Source organism: Anguilla anguilla, chromosome 3, assembly GCF_013347855.1.
Source record: "Anguilla anguilla isolate fAngAng1 chromosome 3, fAngAng1.pri, whole genome shotgun sequence".
Taxonomy (NCBI): Eukaryota; Metazoa; Chordata; class Actinopteri; order Anguilliformes; family Anguillidae; genus Anguilla; species Anguilla anguilla.
The window spans coordinates 6,981,945-7,002,755 of NC_049203.1; the positions used below are offsets into that span (position 1 = coordinate 6,981,945).

The 20,811-nt window shown below is 47.2% G+C and overlaps 1 protein-coding gene across 3 annotated transcripts in view; it reads right to left on the bottom strand.

Moving 5' to 3' along the window:
- Positions 1 to 20,811, bottom strand: part of nrxn2b (neurexin 2b) — a 631,318-nt gene that overhangs the window by 498,885 nt on the left and 111,622 nt on the right. For all 3 annotated transcript variants that reach the window (XM_035408766.1, XM_035408765.1, XM_035408763.1), the window contains exon 4: positions 403 to 423. In XM_035408766.1, coding sequence (XP_035264657.1) covers positions 403 to 423 — 21 coding nt within the window. The remainder of the gene's footprint in view (positions 1 to 402; positions 424 to 20,811) is intronic.

A 20,811-nucleotide genomic window follows, 5' to 3' on the forward strand; every position in this document is an offset into this window, starting at 1 on the left:
CCTCTACCGGGTCATTTCATTAGGACAGGAGTTCGGCACAGAGGCACCTAACACAAGGAAAATCTGCAAAATACCCAGGTTTACATAGGAAATACAGAGATTATGACACAGGGAGAGTCTACTAAATCGTAAGGGTGTGGGGGGGGGGGGGGTGTTTTGTATAGGTGTGTCTTTAAGGGGGTGGGCGTGAGGGGGTGGGGGGGGTGGTTGTTTTTCTCTCCGATGTTTTCTGTGGTTGAGGAAAAAACCCCTTCCAGGGAGTACTGTCACCAAAACCGCAGTCCAAGCTCACAATGCCCCCCTCCCCCCTCGAGGAAGGGGAAGCGCCCGCAACCCCCCCCCCCCCCCCCCAGCGCGGTCCGAGCCGCCGCGTGATTTAGGAAGCAAAAGCGGTGCCCTTACCTTCTGCTGCGTGCTCCTCTGCTGCGGGGCAGGGGGAAGGAGGAGGAGAGAGAGAAGAAAAAGAGAGTTAGCCCGAGCGAACAGTCACACACGCTAAATAATGAGGTGAGGCTGTGGCCTGCAAACACCAGCCTGGCCCTGCTACACTCACTCATTACAGGTGACCTTGAGCTTCGCACCACTACTGAGAATCAACTGAGGGAACATAATTTAGCCTCCGCTGCGCCGAGACAGGGAACATCTACACTGTTTACTAAAAAAAGAAGATCAGTCACATTTCTGTTTTCATCCGGGGGATCATTTGAAAGCTTATCAATAGCTCCATCATTTTTAAAAAATATATTTAATATGTTTCATGAGCAGATTTTCAAATGATTACACAATAAACAGCTACAGTGAAGCCATTACAGGTATACTTGTGCTTAGATTTTTGGATGTATCGAGGAAAGTTATTTGTTTTCAGCATTCTCGTTGTTGAAAACACAATGCACGTTTTTCTGTTAACGGCCCCCGGAGCAATTATGCGGAGAACGGATAAACCGTTCATATTTTAACGGATTAAACTAAGCGAGACGGATCAAAGATGCAGTTCCGTCAACGTGTCAGAGTGCCGCCAACTGCTCTTTTTGTGAGCGCCATTAATTTGCGAGTCCGTTCCTTCGGGCTCGCCGGCCAAGATGGCGGTCGCCCCACTTCTGCCAAACGGCCGGTTTGATTTCGATCGCCATTTAACGCCGGCGGTAAATCACCTCAAATGGCAAAGGTGGCAGAGAAAAATTACCGGAAGCCTATCGACGGAACAAACACGGTTTCATACATTAAGACCAATCCTCTGTTGTAGCTGAATCGTATTCAAAACCTCCATCTTGAATCTGAATCGAGAACCTGAGGGGTTGAACAGGAAGTGAACTGGCGCTAGCGCCCGAAAGCCAAAAAGGAAACCTGAACAGTGGGTAGGAGCGCGGGGCGGGACGTGAGCACGTGGCACCGCACTAAAAACCCTGCGCAGGCGTGCCCCGGCTGCACCCCCCACGCTAAGGGCAGCGCTGCATTCTGCGCTAGCTTCCTGCGGCTCCTTCTGTCCCACAGGGGGGACGATGCAGCGACTCCTTTCCCTGGAGACTGAGCTCTGAGGAGACGCCTGCAAGCATTGGCATTAAATTACATACACACGCATGCACGTATGCGTGCACACACACACACACACACACACACGCACGCATATATATATATATATATTCAATTTTATTTGTGTAGCATATTCTACAGAGACACTGTCACAAAGATGCTTTATAGTAGGAAAAAAACAAAAAACAAAAAAAACAAAACAGGCCTGCACCTGGTACCATAGCTAGGAATTCTTGGCACCCTGAAAGAATATTGCTCTGGGCCCCCCATTTTTAATAAAACAAATTACTTTTTTTTTTAGATGTGGGCCCACCCAAGCTGGCCCACCCACCTTTCGCCCCGCCTGAAACCTCAAACAGCAAGAAATTTAGGTGAAAAACTTCCCAGTGGGACAAAATAAATGGATATATATATATAGATGGATGAATGGCTAGAAATAATATACTGTATATACATGGATAGATGACAAACAGACAGAGATAATGACAGAGAGACAGAATGAGAAGGAGAGATTGAGAGAGAGGGAGGGAGAGAGAGCGAGAGAGAGAGCTTCTATTGTTTTTTATTTTTATACATTGCCATGTATCTACCAAGCTTTAGCAATACAAATGTACAAATCTGTCATGCCAATAAAGCGAATTGAATTGAATTGAATTGAGAGAGAGAGAGGAGAAAGGGGGGGGGTCTATGCAGCTGCATTGTTTATGGCTTTCAGTGTCGTATTTCCATGACTCGGACGTTTGGATCGGGGGGGGGGGGGGGGGGCACCAGTGTCTCAGCTACCCACAATGCTACCCACAATGCACCTGGGTGAACCGCTTTGAGCAGTAGAGCCTCACCACTCCCATTTAACAGGGTACTTTTGGTATGTGTGTCTGCTCTAAGATATTAACATGGCAGCAAGCTACTTAAAAAGAAAACCGGTTTCAGCCAGCCGACAAAAAGACGCTCCAGAGCACCAGCGATGCCACACACAAGGCAATGGGTGTCAATAAGTGTGTGCTCAAGAGCACGTTTTCACATCTGAGTTTAACTCTCCACTAACTGTGATGACGGATGCATCCGAACAGCCGCCTGCGTTTCTTTAATTTCAGCGCATAATTAGAAATTGATTTAGCTTTTTTTTTTTTTTTTTTTTTAATAAATGAAACCAAACAAATGGTGAAAGAAATACCCTCAAGAGTAGTTTCGCAGGTTCCTCCCGCCCCCCCACCCCCCCCCCCCTCGAGGCGCAGTACACGGAACAGATGTCCTCACAAGACGCAAAAACCGAAACAGAGACATTTTCTGAAAGAGGTTCAAGGGCGAACGTGGGGGGGAGAAGAAAAAAAAACACGTCTTGGCAAACGATTCCTTCCGCCTCCAAACGTACTTTCTGCAAACAAGACAAATGCAAAATTACCAACTAATTAAATGTGGCAGAAACTGGAAAAGAAATAAACTTTGTTTAAAACCAGGGTATTCATAAAAAAAATAAAAAATAAAAAATAAAAAAAACAGGCAATGCTGATCTCCTTCTGCCGTGCTCCCCCAAGGGATTCTAAAGAAAAAGGGCTTTTCTCTTGTAAGCTACTGAGCTGAGTAAAGGATTTTCCAGGGAAGAGAAAAGAAGTCTTGCACTCGGCACAGTTCATGCAAACACACACAGGACTTTTTCAGTGGTTAGAAAAGGGAAGAACATTCACGCGATGTTGCAATCTCCATAAAATAAATTAATTTGCATTCATTTACACATTTATTAACTTGGACTCCGGTGTGTTATAACCTATGGCTACAACCATTCTTTGTTACCGATCCCAACAGGACAAGACCAATCATACTTTGTATGTCTTAACGATTTAATTGGACACAGTTAGCCGCATGCAACAGATGGCACATCCATAAATATAAATTACATTTCTAATATTTAATTAAGAGCTGATGTTGTACTTTAGTGTTTAATGTCATTTCTAGACAGGTTGAGGTTAACAATGTGTTGCATGTTCCAAGCAAAGATCTCCTCACAAATGCTGTTGATGCCAAGCTACTCCACAACGCTGTCATCATGTGTGATGTGGAGAGATCCCTCAGTGCTGTGAAGTATTGATAGAGAGAAAATCTATTTTTAAAAACGTAATTGAAGTCTTTGGGACGAACACAGGACCAATTGCATACAGTATGTTAGCGATAAAGCTCAACTGCATTGATCCCATTAGCAAAAGTTGGAAGTTAGCTGTGAAACAGGAAGTGTTTTCGACAGCTGGCTGGCTTGCCTTGTTTAGTCACTGTTCTGGTGCATGGATGAGCCCCATAAACTAGCACTGAATCCCGACACACGCTAGCAAGCTAGCTGGCTACCGCCATAAACACTATGCACTTTAGGGTCACACCCATCCCAGCGTCACACCGTATCTGTTATAGCAGTTTAAAAACTCTACTTCGTAAAACTTCTGTAAGCTCCTAATGTACATACACAGCAAAATGCCCAGTGTTAATTCTACAGTTTATATGAGTTTATATGAGTTTATTCTGGCATAGCAGGCTCATATAAACTCTTTAAGAGTGGATTTAGCATTGAACATTATACCGTATAAATGTACAAGGCAACTTTATGCAAAATAATCAATGCCCATGTACACAAATTAATTAAAAAGAAATGTCCATTAGTTTCTAGAAAGGTCACTTGCAATAAACACTAAATTCTAACTGTCACCAAAAAAGGGCATGTAAATCCCTCTAATTCTGTCAGATCATCACAGGCCGTGCATTTGTTTCCCAACAGCCTGATAAGTGGCCACGACCGTAATGCACACTCACCGAAGCCCCCTTGGATGTTTCTGCGAGAAGATAAATCCCAAAGGTAGACATTTTGGATTTGAGTGGGGTTCGTGCATATGGTGGGGGGGCCATTTCAGACGCTGGGGTTCGTTTTCAAACACTCAGCCCATTCCAGAAAGCTTCAGATTCATTATGTCCTGATTCGATGCACACATTAAATGATAAATTAAGTGCAAAGTACTGATAATTACTCTGAACCGCTGTGGGCGGTCACGAACATCTGCTGTCAGAACATTCGCTGCAATTTGGACAAACAGAACACCAAAGCAGTTTCAATTAGACAAAAAAGAAAAGAAAAGAAAAGAAAAGAAAAACCACCTCAATGTAATTAAATTTGATTTACGTGGGGCTTTCCACAGGGAACTACACTGCCCCAAAGATGCTCCACTGAAAAACAGGAAATATGAAAAATTAAGCAAGACCACGTCTGAACCCCCCAAAAATCCAACAAGTGAGGTTAACAAAAAAAAAAAAAAAAAAACCCATATTATTACCCAGAAAGCACTGCAGCCGTGCGTGAAAATGCGCCGAATCGGCTTCCGGGACACCGGGTATTAAGAGCTGCGGTGAAATTAGATATGACTGCTTTCCCCACGCAGTCCAGTCACAGGCTGCTCCCATTTCATTTAGCCTTAAATGACCAAGCCTTTTTATTCCACTGTATCTACCCGCCAGCCACGCGCTCCTTTGCATTTGCCTGGATTTGGCAAAACGGATATTTAAATTTACATCAGTTTCGGGGGGGAATCAAAATAGATGAAATGGCCCCAAGACTGTCAATGCTCCAGTATCAGAACACCCAGAGCACCCACACAAACACCAGTTGTGTGCTTTCACCACATACACATAAAAACTCACAATTTACTCTCTCTCTCTGTATAAACACACACACACACGCACACATTCTCTATCTCTCTCACACAGAGACACACACACGCGCACACACACACTTCCTGTCTCAGACGCACATACACTTGCACACACGGACTCTCTCTCCCTCTCTCTCTCTTTCATAGACACACACACAAGCCTCCCACACACACACACACACACACACACACGCACAACATGTGCTGCCCCCCCGGCATTTTGTCTCAACCTTTGGAAGGCACGCGCATCGTGAGAAAGCCTCAAAGCAGCCTCAAAATGCAGATTCCCAAGTCTAAAAGGGGGGCTAAGGCAACCTAAATCCAGAAGGGGCTGCTGTTGATGCCGCTGCAGTGCAGATTTAGTGAGAGAGAGGGGAAGGCATCAGTGCAGATCAGGGGGAATGATTGGCTCAGAATGGAGTGATTACCAAGCGTTGCTTTGAGGGTTTCAATCTCAACTGAACATTCAATCTCCCCCTGTTTGCGTTACTGTGTTTGTTCCACTTCATACTCTGCAGTGTTCTGCGGCCTTGAATAACTGACTTGGCGTGACTCTGTGTGCTTTCTTGCAGTTTGTGTGTGCGTACTTTTTTTTTTTTAGTGTGAAAGCTCTGTGCACTCGCTGGCACATCAGGAAGATAGCCCTGCAAAAAGAGTTGTATCTCAAAGGACTTCCTGTGATAAGAGTCAATAATGTGGTACTCGCAAGGTACCGCACTTCAAGTTTCTTTTTCCATTTTCGGTAATATGTTCAGCTATATGAATGAGAGTGAAGCTAACAATGCTATCAAGAAGCCAAACAATCAAAAGAAAGCAAACAAATAATGAGAGGTAAACGATGTCTTCAGAAGAGACCCAAAACTTAACAGGATGGAAAGAAAAAGTGTCCTGGATTTACATGGGGAATGGAAAAGTGTCCTGGATTTACATGGGGAATGGGAAAACGTGCCCTGGATTTACATGGGGAATGGGAAAGTGTCCTGGATTTACATGGGGAATGGGAAAGTGTCCTGGATTTACATGGGGAATGGGAAAGTGTCCTGGATTTACATGGGGAATGGGAAAACGTGTCCTGGATTTACATGGGGAATGGGAAAAGTGTCCTGGATTTACATGGGGAATGGGAAAAGTGTCCTGGATTTACATGGGGAATGGGAAAACGTGTCCTGGATTTACATAGGGAATGGAAGGGGAGGTCTCCTGAGGCTAGGCTAGTATGAAGCGTATGCATGCAAGGATCATTACACCTCACAGAGCATGCTCACAAGGACCTGCTGAGACCTCATCCCAGCATCCCAGCTGCTGAGACAGCCAGCCCGAAACTACTTTCATTTTCCCGAAACATCATTTGAAGGCAGCGCACAGCCATTCACTAGTTTCATTTAATCAGGAACAGGTCAAGTACAGGGCTGAAGTTAAGGCAGTTGAGTTGATTATTTATATATATATATAACTAAACTACATATATATATATATTTTTTTTTTTTTTATTCAGAGTGGAAAATTACAGCAAACTGTTCGGCAGGAAGGGAAACAGCAAAACCGCATCTCTACAATTAGACGCGCGATAATTAGGCAGGAGACAATTATTTGCTTAATTAGAGCTGACGGGTAGAGAGAGCCTGAAACGCGGAAGGGAAAAGGCCGATTTATTGTTCAGGATAAAAGCGGGAGGGCGGCGGCGGCGGTGGCGGTGGGGGTACCGGGGGGCGGGAGGCGGGGGGGGGGGGGGCAGACAGGGGGGTGGGAGGGGATGTTTGTAGACATCCAGTCGGCTGCAGAGGAACAGGAGCCCGGATAAAGACCCAGGGGAGGAGGAAATTGGCCCGCGCGCCGTCTTTACCACAGGGACACCAGCTGGGAGGCGGGTATCCCCAAAAGAGCCCAATCACAGTCAATATTAGGACTTCACATCCCGGGAGAGACGGGACAGCAGGTTTAGGGGTGTTTATAGCTAGCTGCCCCCGCGTGTGTGCGTACGCGTGTGGGCCTTTGTGTGTTTTCTCCCACAATGCAACAGGTGCTTGCAGCCTGTGATCAGTGACTAGTGTTCTAGTCTTCAAAAAACACTCAAACAGCATTTATATTTTCGACATCTAGCCAGCACTCTTATCCAGAGGGACTGACACAGGTTACATTATTTTACATACAATCCATTTACACACCTTGGATATTTTACTGAACCAATTCGGGTTCGGTTCGGCACCTTCCTCAAGGGTACAGCTGCAGTGCCCCACCTGGAAATGTCTCCCACAACTTCTGAGCTACGAGCCCGGCTCCCGAACCTTCACACGAGACCTCAGCTCCCAGCGGCTAATTTATGGCCTGCGATAAGCGTCCCGTGCTCCAGAGGAGCTGGCGAAGTAACGTGCGACTTCCAGCTTCGATCACACCTCAATAGAGTTTTATTCCCCTCCCCCTCCCCTCCCCCCCAACCTGCACAGCGTTTTACTGCTGTCATTACCGACGCGAGCCGCTCCGTCATGTAAAATTGATAGAAGAGAAGAGGAGAGAGACAGAGAGAGAGGGAGGGAGAGGGAGAGAGAGAGGGGGAGAGGGAGAGGGAGAGAGAGAGAGAGAGAGAGGGAGAGGGAGAGGGAGAGGGAGAGAGAGGGAGAGCGAGAGAGGGAGAGGGAGAGAGGGAGAGAGGGAGAGAGGGAGAGAGAGAGAGAGAGCGAGCGAAGCTGGCTGGTCCCCGTTATTCCCCCAGATTAAAGCACGGAAACGTTGCGCTCGCCTTTTTACCGGCGTTGGGGGCGCACGCACGCACGGTCCCCCCCCCGCCCCGATTGCAATCATCACACGGACGAGCAGGGCCGACCGCGGCCCCGACTGACGTACCGTCGTCTCTGAGAGTCAGCCATCAATTTTCAGCCCGCCGAACTGACAGGCATGTAATGGATCCCGTCCGCTCCACTGACAGAACGCTCGTTTGAATCGCGTCCGCGCAGCCGCGGCGCTTCTCTGCTCGCTGGCTTTGGGTCCGTGTGCGTGCGTGCGGGGGGAACTTTCTTTTTTTTTTTGAAGAGCTCTACTCTCTCTTCATAACAGCCTCTGACTCCCGCCCGGCTGCAGAGCGTTATCCATTAAAACATGTGGATTCTAACCCAAGCGATTCAGATTAAACACCTCGCTCAAGGGCAGAGCTGCAGCCGGCGCCTCGTTTAGAAATCAAATCTGTCACCTGTAGGCTGCAGGCCCGGCTCTTTAACCGTAAGACTACACTACCCACGCTGCTGCTCTTGGGCCCTGGGTGGTAGAAAAAATTGGTATAAATCATTTTTATCCTGTCCAGAGAATAGTCAATTCTTTTGGCTGAAAAGTGATGTGGGTAGCAGGAAAATAACAAGTGTTATAAAACCTCTACATAAAATAGACCTTTTGAAGAGAATACATATTGTAAGGATGTAAGGATTAATAGAATTCTGAGGGCAGCGGAAAAAAAAGTCATGTGACATTGTGACATCATCACAGGTGGACATCATTTTCTGGGCTCGGCAATTTCTCCAAGGTGAGATATTTACCTTTACAAATTCAGTGACCATCTACCTTCATTGTATTTCCCTTGAAGTTTCCCATGTCTACTTCCTACCAGGGCCTTCTAGTGGTTTGCAAAAATGTGCTCTCTTTGATTGTTGCAGTTGCAGTCTGAGCAAAAGTTGTTTAGAATTTGTGGCAACCTCGCATTAAATTTACAGCGAGGATTGCATTACTGCGGTGAGCTTCACACTTTCACTTTCAGCAATACGGTTATGAAAATATTTGAATTTACACAATAAACACAATCTACTTTGTTCAGGGAAGGTGATTTAAGTGTCTTCTGCATAAATCTGCTCTGAGCACCGAGCTAGTGCCACTTTTATGTTTTTATTATGTTTTGACAGCACGTTGTTAATTCCCGCCCACATCACCCCGCACACCAATGAGAGCTTTCCCCGGGAGAGTAACGGTTCAGAGGCAGGAGCACAGGAGAGCAGAGTTTAGCGCGTACGTGATGGAGGGTCTGGAACGAATGTCTGCCTCGTTCCCAGTAAACAACTACTTTCACGAGAAATGCTAAAAAAAAAAACTGTTAAATGCACTGTAACACGCACAGGAATAAGAAAGGGCGCAGAGTGACTGAAGCTCCGGCGCGTGATTGGCTGATTGGGGTTTGTTAGTGAGTGGGGGGGGGGGGCGGGGGGGTCGGGGAGTTTTGGGGAGTTGTGGAATCCGGAGTGCTTAGGGTGCGAGGCGGTAATTAAATGCGCTTGTCAGTTTGACGGACGTCCGATGAGGCGGCGGCGGCGGCGAGCGCGTCATCGGGACACGGGGGGGAAGGAACGCCCCGCCAGAGTGACGCGCAGGGTTACGCGCGAGCGCGGCGGCGTGCGTGGGTAACCACGGAAACCCGCGCAGGGTCCGCACAAACGTAAACGCTCCCATATGTGGAGCAAATCTGACCGCTCTTTCTCTGACACTCGCCACACCCTACTGTGCGTTCACGACTCCGCAGGTCTGCCGAATCACTTCCACCCTGCACAGCGAAAGAACTGTGAATGGAAACACCGGCCCCTGCCTGGCGAGCATCCTGTGCGGACCTCTGGTGTTTGGAATCCTTCACTCAGTATGGTCATTTAACTGCTTGGCAGACGTGCACTTCCAAGGTCACTCAGAGTGCTGAAGGTCTCCCACCCCTGCCCATGAACCAAGCCGTCCTATTCATTTTCATCCAAGGCCACAGAAGCCCAAGAATGAAGTCGAAGGTGCATTCTCCACCACGCCTTGCAGACAGAGTGAAAATAGAGGCAGTTTGTGCTCCTGTGACTTCCTGGAAATAAATGAACCCATCGGACGAAAGCAAACATACAGAGATACTCGCACAGACATGCATGAAAAATCCCATCTAACCCGCAAAGGCAGCCAGTCACAGACCGGTCTGCAGCTCACCAGGAGAATTTAATATGCAGATTTTAAAAATGACATTTCTTTGCCATGGAAATAATATACAAGGTGGGGGGGGGGGGAAGGGAGGGCAGGAGGAATTGTACTGAATCCACCATGCCTTATCAACGTGTGTCAAACTGTAGTTTCTCAATCCTGCAATTTCATTAATCTGCAAAGGAACAGACCAGGACATTGGTTCAGCCCCTGGAGAAGTCCACACACACACACACACACACACACACACACACACACACCAAACTCACTGAAATGGTTTTTTTTAAAAAGGCCAAAAACCATAAGGAAAACCGAGGACTGAGTAAATTATATTCTGAATAGATCGCATTCAGTAATGTAAGTTATGTAAGAAATACTTTGTAAAAATGATTTTTAAAAATGCATTTTACCAGCACTTATGAATATGTCAAATCTATCTAAAAAAAAATGGGTACCATTCTGGACAAACCCAAGAGTGATGGTTCAGAAAGTCACCTTGGACTATTATATTCGTGCTTAAATTATTTTGTTTTTGTGGAAAATAAATGTTCAATGCCAGCATTGGACTGAGAGAGTAGTCATCAGAACGGCTTTGTTAAAAAAAAAAATTGAATGAGTGACCATTTGTGAAATACGAAGACGAACAGTCTGTGGCCGTGCCCTCGCGGCTGATCCTCGGCTGGTCCCTCTCGACGGGGACGGACGGCTGACGAGGCCGACGGTTGCGGAGATCCGCCGTCAGCACGCAGGCGGCCGCTAAACTCCTCTCCGTCAGCCGCGTCTCTCCTTGCGCCGCGACTCCGCCGCTCGCCGTCTCTCTCAGCGCTCCCGCGAACGGCTCCGACGCAACGCGCCGGCCCGCACGCGGTCAAAACGCACCGTTAGAGATCGCCGCTTCGCGCGTTCGCTCGTTCGCCCGTTAATTTCTTCAGACGGAACGACCGCGTGCGTTCCCTCTGTTCCGGAGGTCCGCCGCTCCACCCAGGGGGGTATTCCCAAACGGGGGATACCCCCCCTCCTCCCTCAAACACCCCCGAGAGAGCGCCGCCAGAGAATCCACTCTGCCAGTTCTGGGTCTCCGATTTCTCTTGGGGGGGGGGGGTGGGGGGGGAGGAGGGTTTCAACGTAGAAACAAAAATGGGCATTAGATATTCAGTTCCCAAAACAGGGAGCGTGTTGACTGAAAAGGCCGCGCATCACTGTGTGTAAGTGCGTTACCCCATGGTACGTGTACAGAAGCGTTTCTCTAGGGAGGGTAGAAGTGGAAAGGGAAAAAGCAGGGATTCTGACAGCCCACTGACGACGGAGGGCATATGGGCGGAGAGAGCTATACCCAGGGGTACGAGGACAAGCCGAGGAACGATGTCTCATCTCAGAAGTGTGAGGGAAGAGGGGGCAGAGGCCGGAGACGGGGAGACGAACGCAAACGCTCGATTTACAGCTCAAACGCTCACGTCTCAATCAGGCGTATATCTGGCGTCGACTGTGAGGTAATGCCCAAATGACCCAAGGTGCCCTATCAGAGAGAGAGAGGGGGAGAGAGAGAGAGAATGAGAGAGCGACAGGGAGAGAGATAGACAATGTTCCAGGGAATTGGAACATTCAGTTCCAAGACAAAAGTGAGCCAGGGGAGAGTGAGAGAGAGAGAAAGAGAAAGACAGAGAGAGAGAGAGAGAGAGAGAGAGAGAGAGTGATTGTGGGAGGTAAATGTGATGGAAAGAGGACCGGACTCCTGAAACACTTGAGAGATGGGCGATAGCAAGCAGCAAGCCAACGGACGACAAAACCGCTGAGAGCGTTTGTCAGGCCGCAGCGTACAAACCACCAACCCACCATGACCCCCATTCACCCCCCCCCAATCCCCCCCATTCTCTCACCCCCACCCCCACCCTCACCCCCAACCGGCTCGGTGATGAAAGCAGAAGAAGCCGACCCTCGTCCGTGCCCTCAGTTTGATTGTGAGGACCCGCGTCCGCGCTCCCCTCTTTAATGGAGACGCCGGCGTCGCTGCCTGACTCTCAGTTCCTTAATTTAGTTTCCCAGCATCGCCCAGAGCCAAACAAAACAGCCGCACTTTAAGAAAGTTACAATAATTGGGGTCACAGGCTGATGGGGATAAATAAGGAAAGAGGAAACAAGCGGTGGCTTTTTTATAAAGAAGCAACCGAAAGAGACAAACTCAATTTTTTCCTGGGACATTACTGCCTGTCTGGCTATACATCCCATCCTCAGTGATTTTATTACCATTTTTAAAGCGCCTTATCTTCCCTCTGTGTGTACTCTACGCTTAGAACCTGTCTGCAGTGTCATTGATTTGTTTCCGATTTCCACTGTCCAGGAAAACATTTGTAGTCTGAGTTTAAAACTCAATTTCAGGTTCATGTACCTTGATTAGGGGGGTGAAACTGCAGTCCTTATTCTGGGATTCGAACAAATAACCTTCCGGTAATAAATAATGTGACGCTGACACCCAGTGGAAACAAGAGCAGAAAAAGATATAGTCCAAGTGAAACAGAGATGTTTCCTCACCCTGTGAAATACCTGACGTCTTAAAATAAATGCATTTCAAGTGTCTGAAGTAGCAACAGTACCTGCATTTCCCATAAAGGTGCACCAAAAAAACTCCACATTTCTCAGAAATAGTGCTGACTGCCACCACCACCAAAAACCACATACAGCCGTAATATTGAAACTGAACCTTACTTACTTTCAATAAACAGACAGTAAGAATATGCCACAATATAATACCTGCACTCAGCTACCAGTAAATAAGTTGGAGAAATTTTAGGCTACATTTTATTTTTTAAAACGTCTCTGCTGTTTCTTTAGAACATGACAAAGGCTAATACCACCCCCCCACACCCCCCCCCAAGGCTTACATTTTTGCTGACCACAGACAGACCTCAGAAATGATCAGATAAACAGTATTTTTGACACACAGTTGCCTGATAATAAAGTTGATGTCATGGAAAACTGTGTCTGTCCTTGAATGAATTTTTTGTCAGTTTTTTTCTATTCTTTTCATTTCTTTATTTATTTTTTTGGTGTCACATAAGTTCTCACCCAGCTCTATGCTCTGCCATAAGTTCATAACTCAGCTAACAAAAGTTGGCTAAGAATCCAAAGTGACCAAACCAAGATGCTTTGCAGGGAAAGGGCAGCTGGATTTAGTTTCCATATTTTGGAGTTATGATGTCTTTGCACAATATATATATATATTTTTTAATAAAGTAGCATAGAATGAGAATTCAGCTCACAAAGGACAGGGACTTAAAAAGATTTCATTCCACATATCTATTTACTCTGGAATGCATTTCAAAAGTTTTTATTTGAAGAGTAGGTTTTCTTGGAATGTTTTATTTCCTCCAAATAAATTGTAAGTCAGTGTTCTAGAACTCCTTGTATCACCAGTACCGATTGCTACATCCGCATTAGAATGTTGATGTTGAGCACAGTCTCATCGCGTAGACCTTAAAGAAGCCTGCTACGTATCAGGAGACAAAGATAAGCACACGGGCTCTGTAGACGGCATTCTGAATGCTGAGGCGAACCAAGACGGTGGCAGGGCAAGACAAAGGACTGAGACGCGAGAGGGTGACAAAGCAGGCGGCAGCGACGCGACTAGGCCACAGGAGAGCGTGAGCACGACGACAGAAAGGAAGGAACGGGGATAATAAAAAAAAAACAAGAGGAAAGAAAAGGGAACGTGAGTGCAAGAGGAGAAGGAAGAGTGTAAATCTCCTAATCTCCCCCTCTATTTGTACAGTCTCTCGTCTCGGTGTTGCGCCCCGGATTCCACCGGAGAGGAGATCCGACCCCCCATAAATCGCCCCGCATCGACTTAACCTTACAGCGGTCCCTCCACCCCCAGCTTCCTGTTAAAACGGTCACGCCAATAAAACTCCATTGAATCGTAATAAAGTGAGTGAGACTGAAGGAGCTGATTTAGTGACAACAGTTTGGGGATCCTCAATTGAGTTAGGATTGAGCCAGCCAGCCAGCCAGCCAGTCCCCAAACTCAAGGAACATTAACAGGGATTTATTATAGAAAAACACACACACACACACACACACACACATATAGCAGGCACACACACACACAGCAGGTGCACATGTACACACACACACACACACACCACACGTGCACACACACACGTGCACACACACGCATACACATACACACACACAGCACACACACACAAACTCTTGTCCTTCAGGGAAGCTGGGAGCCAATACGTGCTCTCCAGAGCAAGTAAGCCTCACACACATCAAATGAAAACTTTTCAGCACGTGCACAGAATAAGTCTCATCACACTGAAAAAGTGAAGTTTTTTACAGAAGTTGTGCATTTCTCAGCCTCATCTCAGCTACGGTGGGGTATGAAAAAAAACAAAACCACCAAATATGAGATGGATCACATGTTTGAAATATTCAGAGGCCTTTTTTCAGACGATCATGCAGTTCAAAGCGGCTGCATGTTTGTCAATCATACAGTAAATAGATCTCAAAATTAAAGCGGAGAGGCTGATATCGTTAAAACCAGATACAGAACTTAATCTACAGCACATAGGTGCCATACACTTAGTCTTTTAAATGGTATTTAAATATAGTCTACCATCAGTCAAACATTTCCACATATTTAACACCAATTGTAATCACCTAAGAATATAAACACCTTTAGTAAATGGCCTATAACACCCTTATTACCACTGAACAACAATGTTATAAATCATTCATAGTGTATAACATTTCATCAGAAGGTTTACCAAAAGTTGAATGACAGTATTTGCTAGCTCACATTCACAACAGAGAACAAAGAACACAACATCTGTTATGTCAGTCTTAATCGCTCAGATTAATTTATAAAGGACAACAAATGCTTTATACAAAGCCTACATCATGAAGTGTAAAGTATAACCCCACATACAATATGGCAATGATTCACTTATTAATCATGCCTGATGAGTAAAAAAAAAACATATTCATTTGTATTGATGATTTGCATTAGTCTGAAAATGGAATGGAGTCTAATAGCGGGGACGAGCAGTAGAGAGAGCAGGGCATTGTGGGTGAAATGCAGACGCTCTAATCCGGGCTAAGCCGCCATGGCGCTCTTTTGTAAAACTATTAGGCGGAGGTACGGGCCTCTTGCAAAACGGCGCGACCCGCAGAGGCGATTACAAGCCGGGAGGTCGAGTGAAGTTAAGGCCAACGCCGCCTGACGTCTTTCACCCGGACCGTGAGGTGAGGGGCGAGGGGAGGGATTTAAAAAAAAAAAAAATGTACCCGAGAGAAACAAAAACGCCGCCAGTCGCTGCTGCCAAAAAAAAAAAAAAAAAAAATGAAGTTCAGGCGAGGAGCAGGAAAATAAATGAAATCCTGCCGCATTTAAACGGCGCAAAATCCCACGACCGAAGGGCTGGCTGCGATTCGCGGATTTACTTAGCGCGTTCCCCGCGATTAGCGAGCGGGAGAAATTGGATCGTATCGATCGGAGCGAAAAGCCTTTTGACAGAAAGACGGCGCTCTCTCACACAGCGCCGCCGCGGAGCTGTTTGCTTTGTGAGGTTGTTTTTCTTTTTCTTTTTTTTTTTTTTTTTTGGAGGTAACAATATTTATTTAGTTTCCCTCTATGAATTTCTTCAGCCGCTTACACTCCGGAGAAGTTTGGCTTCACGGGTGACTCGCCACCAACCAAGTAGTAAGAAAAACAAAAGCAGCCAAAACCAAAACAAAACAAACAAAAAAAAAGCAAAGCCTTTAAGACATCGACAATAATCACAGCAGAATAAATACAATCTCAGCTCAGATTAAAATTTCAATCCAATCATTCTATAACGCTACCAGCAGAGGATCCCCACAACCCCCCCCCCCCCCCCCACACACACCCCCCAAAACCGCTGCTAATCTCGTCACCCTCAGCCGCCCTTGACCTCTCTCGTTATGTCATCCCGTCGCTGGTGAGCGGCTCAGAGCACCCACACAGACTCCAGGACTGTTGCCGTAATCCAGAGAACGCACAAGAAAAAAATCTGTGACGATTCTAAACTGCTTAATGTTCGCCTCCTCACATAAAGGGTTTAAATAAGTACAATGGATGAAAATTGGGTCAGTGTATATAAATTTGAACAAAACTGATGATGATAATGACGAAGATGCATCATTATTATTTCTCTCACACATGCGCGCACACGCACACACACACATTGCAGGCCATAAGTACTTGGACAGTGATACAGTTTTTGTTTTTTTCTCTTGAAGCTGCTTGTTTGACACTTCAGTTGCACAAGAAATGCACATCAGGTTCTGGGGTACAGTAGCTAGCTTTTCCCAGGCGTGCGGAGGGTGTTACACATCAGCATAGAAAACTAACCCTAACCCTGTCACCAAGAAGCTCTGTCCAATAAGAAACTTCTCTTCATTAAAACTAATAAAAATGCCATAAACAGAGCAGCACCTTTCCCCAATTAAAAAAACTAGTCCCAGAAAGACAGAGGAAGATACAGCGACTGACTTGTTAGATAATTGAGTTGGGCTGATGAAGTCAATCAATCAGAGATGGGAATTACTGAGCCCGTATGGGTCGGTAAGCTGATAAATAAGGGCAGCTCTTTAAAGAGAGCCCGTAGAAGCACGGGGTGGAAATTTTTACATTATTTCTCAACTTGTAGTCCAGAGAAAATGCTCGCAGATAAATAATTAAATCCCGGTCTCCCTCCCCGCTTCTCTTCCTGTCTCCAATGCCCCTCACCTCACCACCAAATTACCCCCCTCACCCCCCGCCCTCGCCCCAAACACACACCCATTTACGCCACTTGCAGATATCTCTACAAGACAAAATCACGTTATAAAGCCGTGCTAATACCGTTAGCGATCTCTCACCCAGCCTAAGGGACACATTAGCCTATTCCAGGAGCCATAGCGATGATCAATGCGAGCTGTAGGCTACAAAAGCAATTGCTGTTGATGGTGTCATAGTACGGGAGATTGCAGACTGCTGTACACCTGTGTGTGTGTGTGTGTGTGTGTCTGTGTGTGTGTGAATGTGTGTGTGTGCGTCTGTGTGTGTGTGTGTGTGTGTGTGTGTGTGCGCGTGAGAGAGAGTGTGTGTGTGTGTGTGTGTGTGTGAGAGAGAGTGTGTGTGTGTGTGTGTGCGTCTGTGTGTGTGTGTGTGTGAGAGAGAGAGTGTGTGTGTGTGTGTGTGTGTGTGAGAGAGAGAGAGTGTGTGTGTGTGTGTGTGTGTGTGTGAGAGAGAGAGAGTGTGTGTGCGTCTGTGTGTGTGTGTGTGTGTGAGAGAGAGAGAGTGTGTGTGTGTGTGAGAGAGAGAGAGCGAGAGAGAAAGAGTGTGTGTGTGCGTCTGTGTGTGTGTGTGTGAGAGAGAGAGAGTGTGTGTGTGTGTGTGTGTCTGAAAGAGCTGGCATGAAAGACTGCATCTGTGCATGCATGCGTAGCAGAGTGTATCTAAGATCAACATAATGAAATTGCCCACCAAATAGCCAGACTGTAAAATGGCCACTGAAAAACTCCACTGTAGGCTATGGCTGCATAAGGCGTGTAGCAGCTCCATCCAATCCAGATGCTTCCAGACCACAGAGGGAGGGTTACGGTACCCTCGGCCACACAGACTCAGTGAAAGGTCAAAGCCGGTCACAGATGTTTCTATGGAACATCTACACTGCCAAAGAGAGAGCGTGCTCAAGAGCCAAAGAGTCTGAACGCTTCCCGCGAATGTGATTTATCTCGTCTCCGAGACCAGGCAGTGCGCTACCCCTGGTCAAAATTCAGCACTGTTTCAGTTTCCAACTGCCCGCAAAACAGCCTTCCAGAACTTTTACTCTAGCCTGAAAAAACAGCAGAACTTCCTGTGAGGTCACCGGAGGCCATTCACTGCACTGTGTGATACATTTTATACACGGGAATAACATATAAACTGCAGCTGGCAACACGCTCTCTGCCAGAGAAATGCAGCAAGATTTGTAAAATAAGGGGAAAAATTTGAACCAGAGAGTCCTTCAAATTGGACTTATATTTACTTGATGCCCTCAGATAAACCCGCAATGTTCTCAGACTGTGACTGTAGGAGTCATTGAGGCATAGTGAAAATGCAGTGGCCCAACACCAATGATCTTAAGAGTGTATCCTCTACTATGCTGTTGTGTTATCAGACAGAGCCAAGGCCTACCGTGTAATATGAGGACATGCCCACATAGAAACTTATTCTGCTCAAGACAAGAAGTCTGTTATTGTCAACCTCTTCCCTCTCCTGGTTGGAATTGCTAACGGCGGTGAGTCAGAGATCTCAGGGAGCCTCGGCCCCTCGGCAAACGCTCGAACCCCGTAACGACCTCCCGCGTTTTTCCGTTTAGGCGTTTTTTTTGGCCTCGTTCTCCTCCACCGGGTGGGTCGGTGCTCTCGCTTCCGCGCCCGGCGTCCGAAACGACGTAGCGAGGCGGCCCACTTTGGGCCGAAGACCCGTGGGGTGGCGGGCGCCGCCAGGCCTTCGGCGGGAGATTGATCGCCGCGGTAACGAGACCCCCCTTCCCCCCCCCCCGCGCGCGCTCGCTCCGGCGATGACGCACGGCGCCGCAGATGTGCAAACAGAAGATACGGCGGCTCGGCCCGGCCCGGCCCCTCTTCGCTCTCCACTCGATCTTTCCTGCTGGACGTCGGCACAATGGCGCGGGCACCGCAAACCACCGGCAAGTCAGAAACCGTCCCGCCGATTTCCTCTCGAGTGGGGGTGTGTGGGGTGCTGGTGTGTGCGGAATGGGGGTTGGGGGGGGGCGGGGGCAAACAAAAGATCAAAAAACAAAAAACTCATCCTCCGCATATACCACAGCGACAGACATCTGGAGGGCCCTGCAGTGCTACTGAGCTTCAGACTCAAACACAGGAGAAAAACCGTAGCACGGTAAGGACTGAGTACAGTCCTCCCCAATCACAAGCGTTTGTTCGAGCTTTTTCTCTCCTTTTCCGGTCTCCCGTGTTTTTATTTTTTACGTTTTCTCCTCCTCTTCCTCTCCCCCGTAATCGCAGCCGCGCGTCCTCTTGTCGCGCGTCGGAAAATTCACACGCCGTCACATCAAAGCGACAACGCGATTCATCTTCCATTTCGGAGGTTTCCCTTCACTCTCACCCGCTTACCCGCTTGCCATGAATTTCATCCCACAAATGCAGATCCATGCCACCATGGACGGCTCCCTCACTGAACGAGGGCCAGATTCTCTGAAAGCTCAGTTTATTTGGAGGAGAACCCTAAGATGTGCTCCGTCTGCCTGACAAAAATATGTTTCTGCTGCTGTGGTGAGCCTGGGATTTAAAACGTACGAGGGAAAAGCCAGGAGGTTTAACACAGCAGGCCTCTTGACAAAGATCCAGAAGGTTCGCATGTACGGTCGCATGTATTTCGGTTGCGTGTGTTTTGAAATGCTGCTGACCCATACACTGTGAGTGCTGTATGAAAGTTAGGCACCTGAGCATGTAATGCAGAGGTTGCAGGTTTGATTCCCTGAAGGGGCATTGCCATTGCACCCATGAACAAGGCACTTAAGTAGAACTGCTTCAGTAAAATATCAATTGTGTGCGTGTTCATGTGTGTGGTGTGTAGTGTGTGTGTGTGTGCATGTGAGTGTGGTGTGTGTGTGCGTGTGAGTGTGGTGTGTGTGTGTGCACGTGTGTGCGGTGTCTGTGTGTGCGTGTGCGTGTGTGTCTGTGAGAGGGAAGGAAAGTGTGGAGGAAAGGGCAATGTGTCTGACCTAGACTGAGAAAAAGCAAACAAACACCAGGGATAGATGATATCTCAGTGTGAACAAGCAGTGCGAGAGACACATCTCTTCCACAAACACAAGCAATGAGCTTTTGAGCTGAATACACAGACACTGCTGAGCTATTTGAGGCACGCACGTGTACACATTCATGCTCAGACACATACACAGGGATACAAGCAAAATGCACACATACACGCACACACAAACACACACACACACGCGCACACACACATGCATACACACACACATACACACACACGCACACATATGTCTACACTAAATAAAACGATAGCCTATCTTACTTACTAGCTGCGCAGTACACGCAGTCACCATTGCTTTGCATATCCATGTTATACAGTTATACAAACACTCCCAGAGTTCCTTTAGTATGTGTGCACATTAACGTATGGCATGGCAGGATTACATTTTTCTTCATTAGCAAGCTGTGCAGCAAATGTTAGCTGGCTCCTCTGACTAGCAAGCTAATGTTAGCGAAAGCAAACCTCCCTGGATATGCAGGGCTCGACATGTTGGTTATGTACTTGACCTACTTCCACGTCTCCTTCGGAGAATTTGACAGGCGCCTGCTCAGTCAACAATAACTGGAACTGTCATGTGTGAATGCTGTCGTCCGGGTGAAATATCGGATAGTCCTTAGCCGTGTGACTGAGAGAAACCACTGCACTCTCAGGAAACTGGGCTCCAAAAAGCTCCTCTGTACTCCGCGTCGCCATAGAGGAGCCCTTTCCAGTTCAAACGTTCTTTGTCGGGCAAAATGGTTCAATCTGGGAGCGTTCACCCTTTTAACACCTTCCGTAGGGGGGGATCAATAAAGAACCATAAAGGGTTCCCCGTGAGGACAAGCCAAAGAACCCGTTTTTCTGAAAGTGTTGATTGCCTGAAAGGTT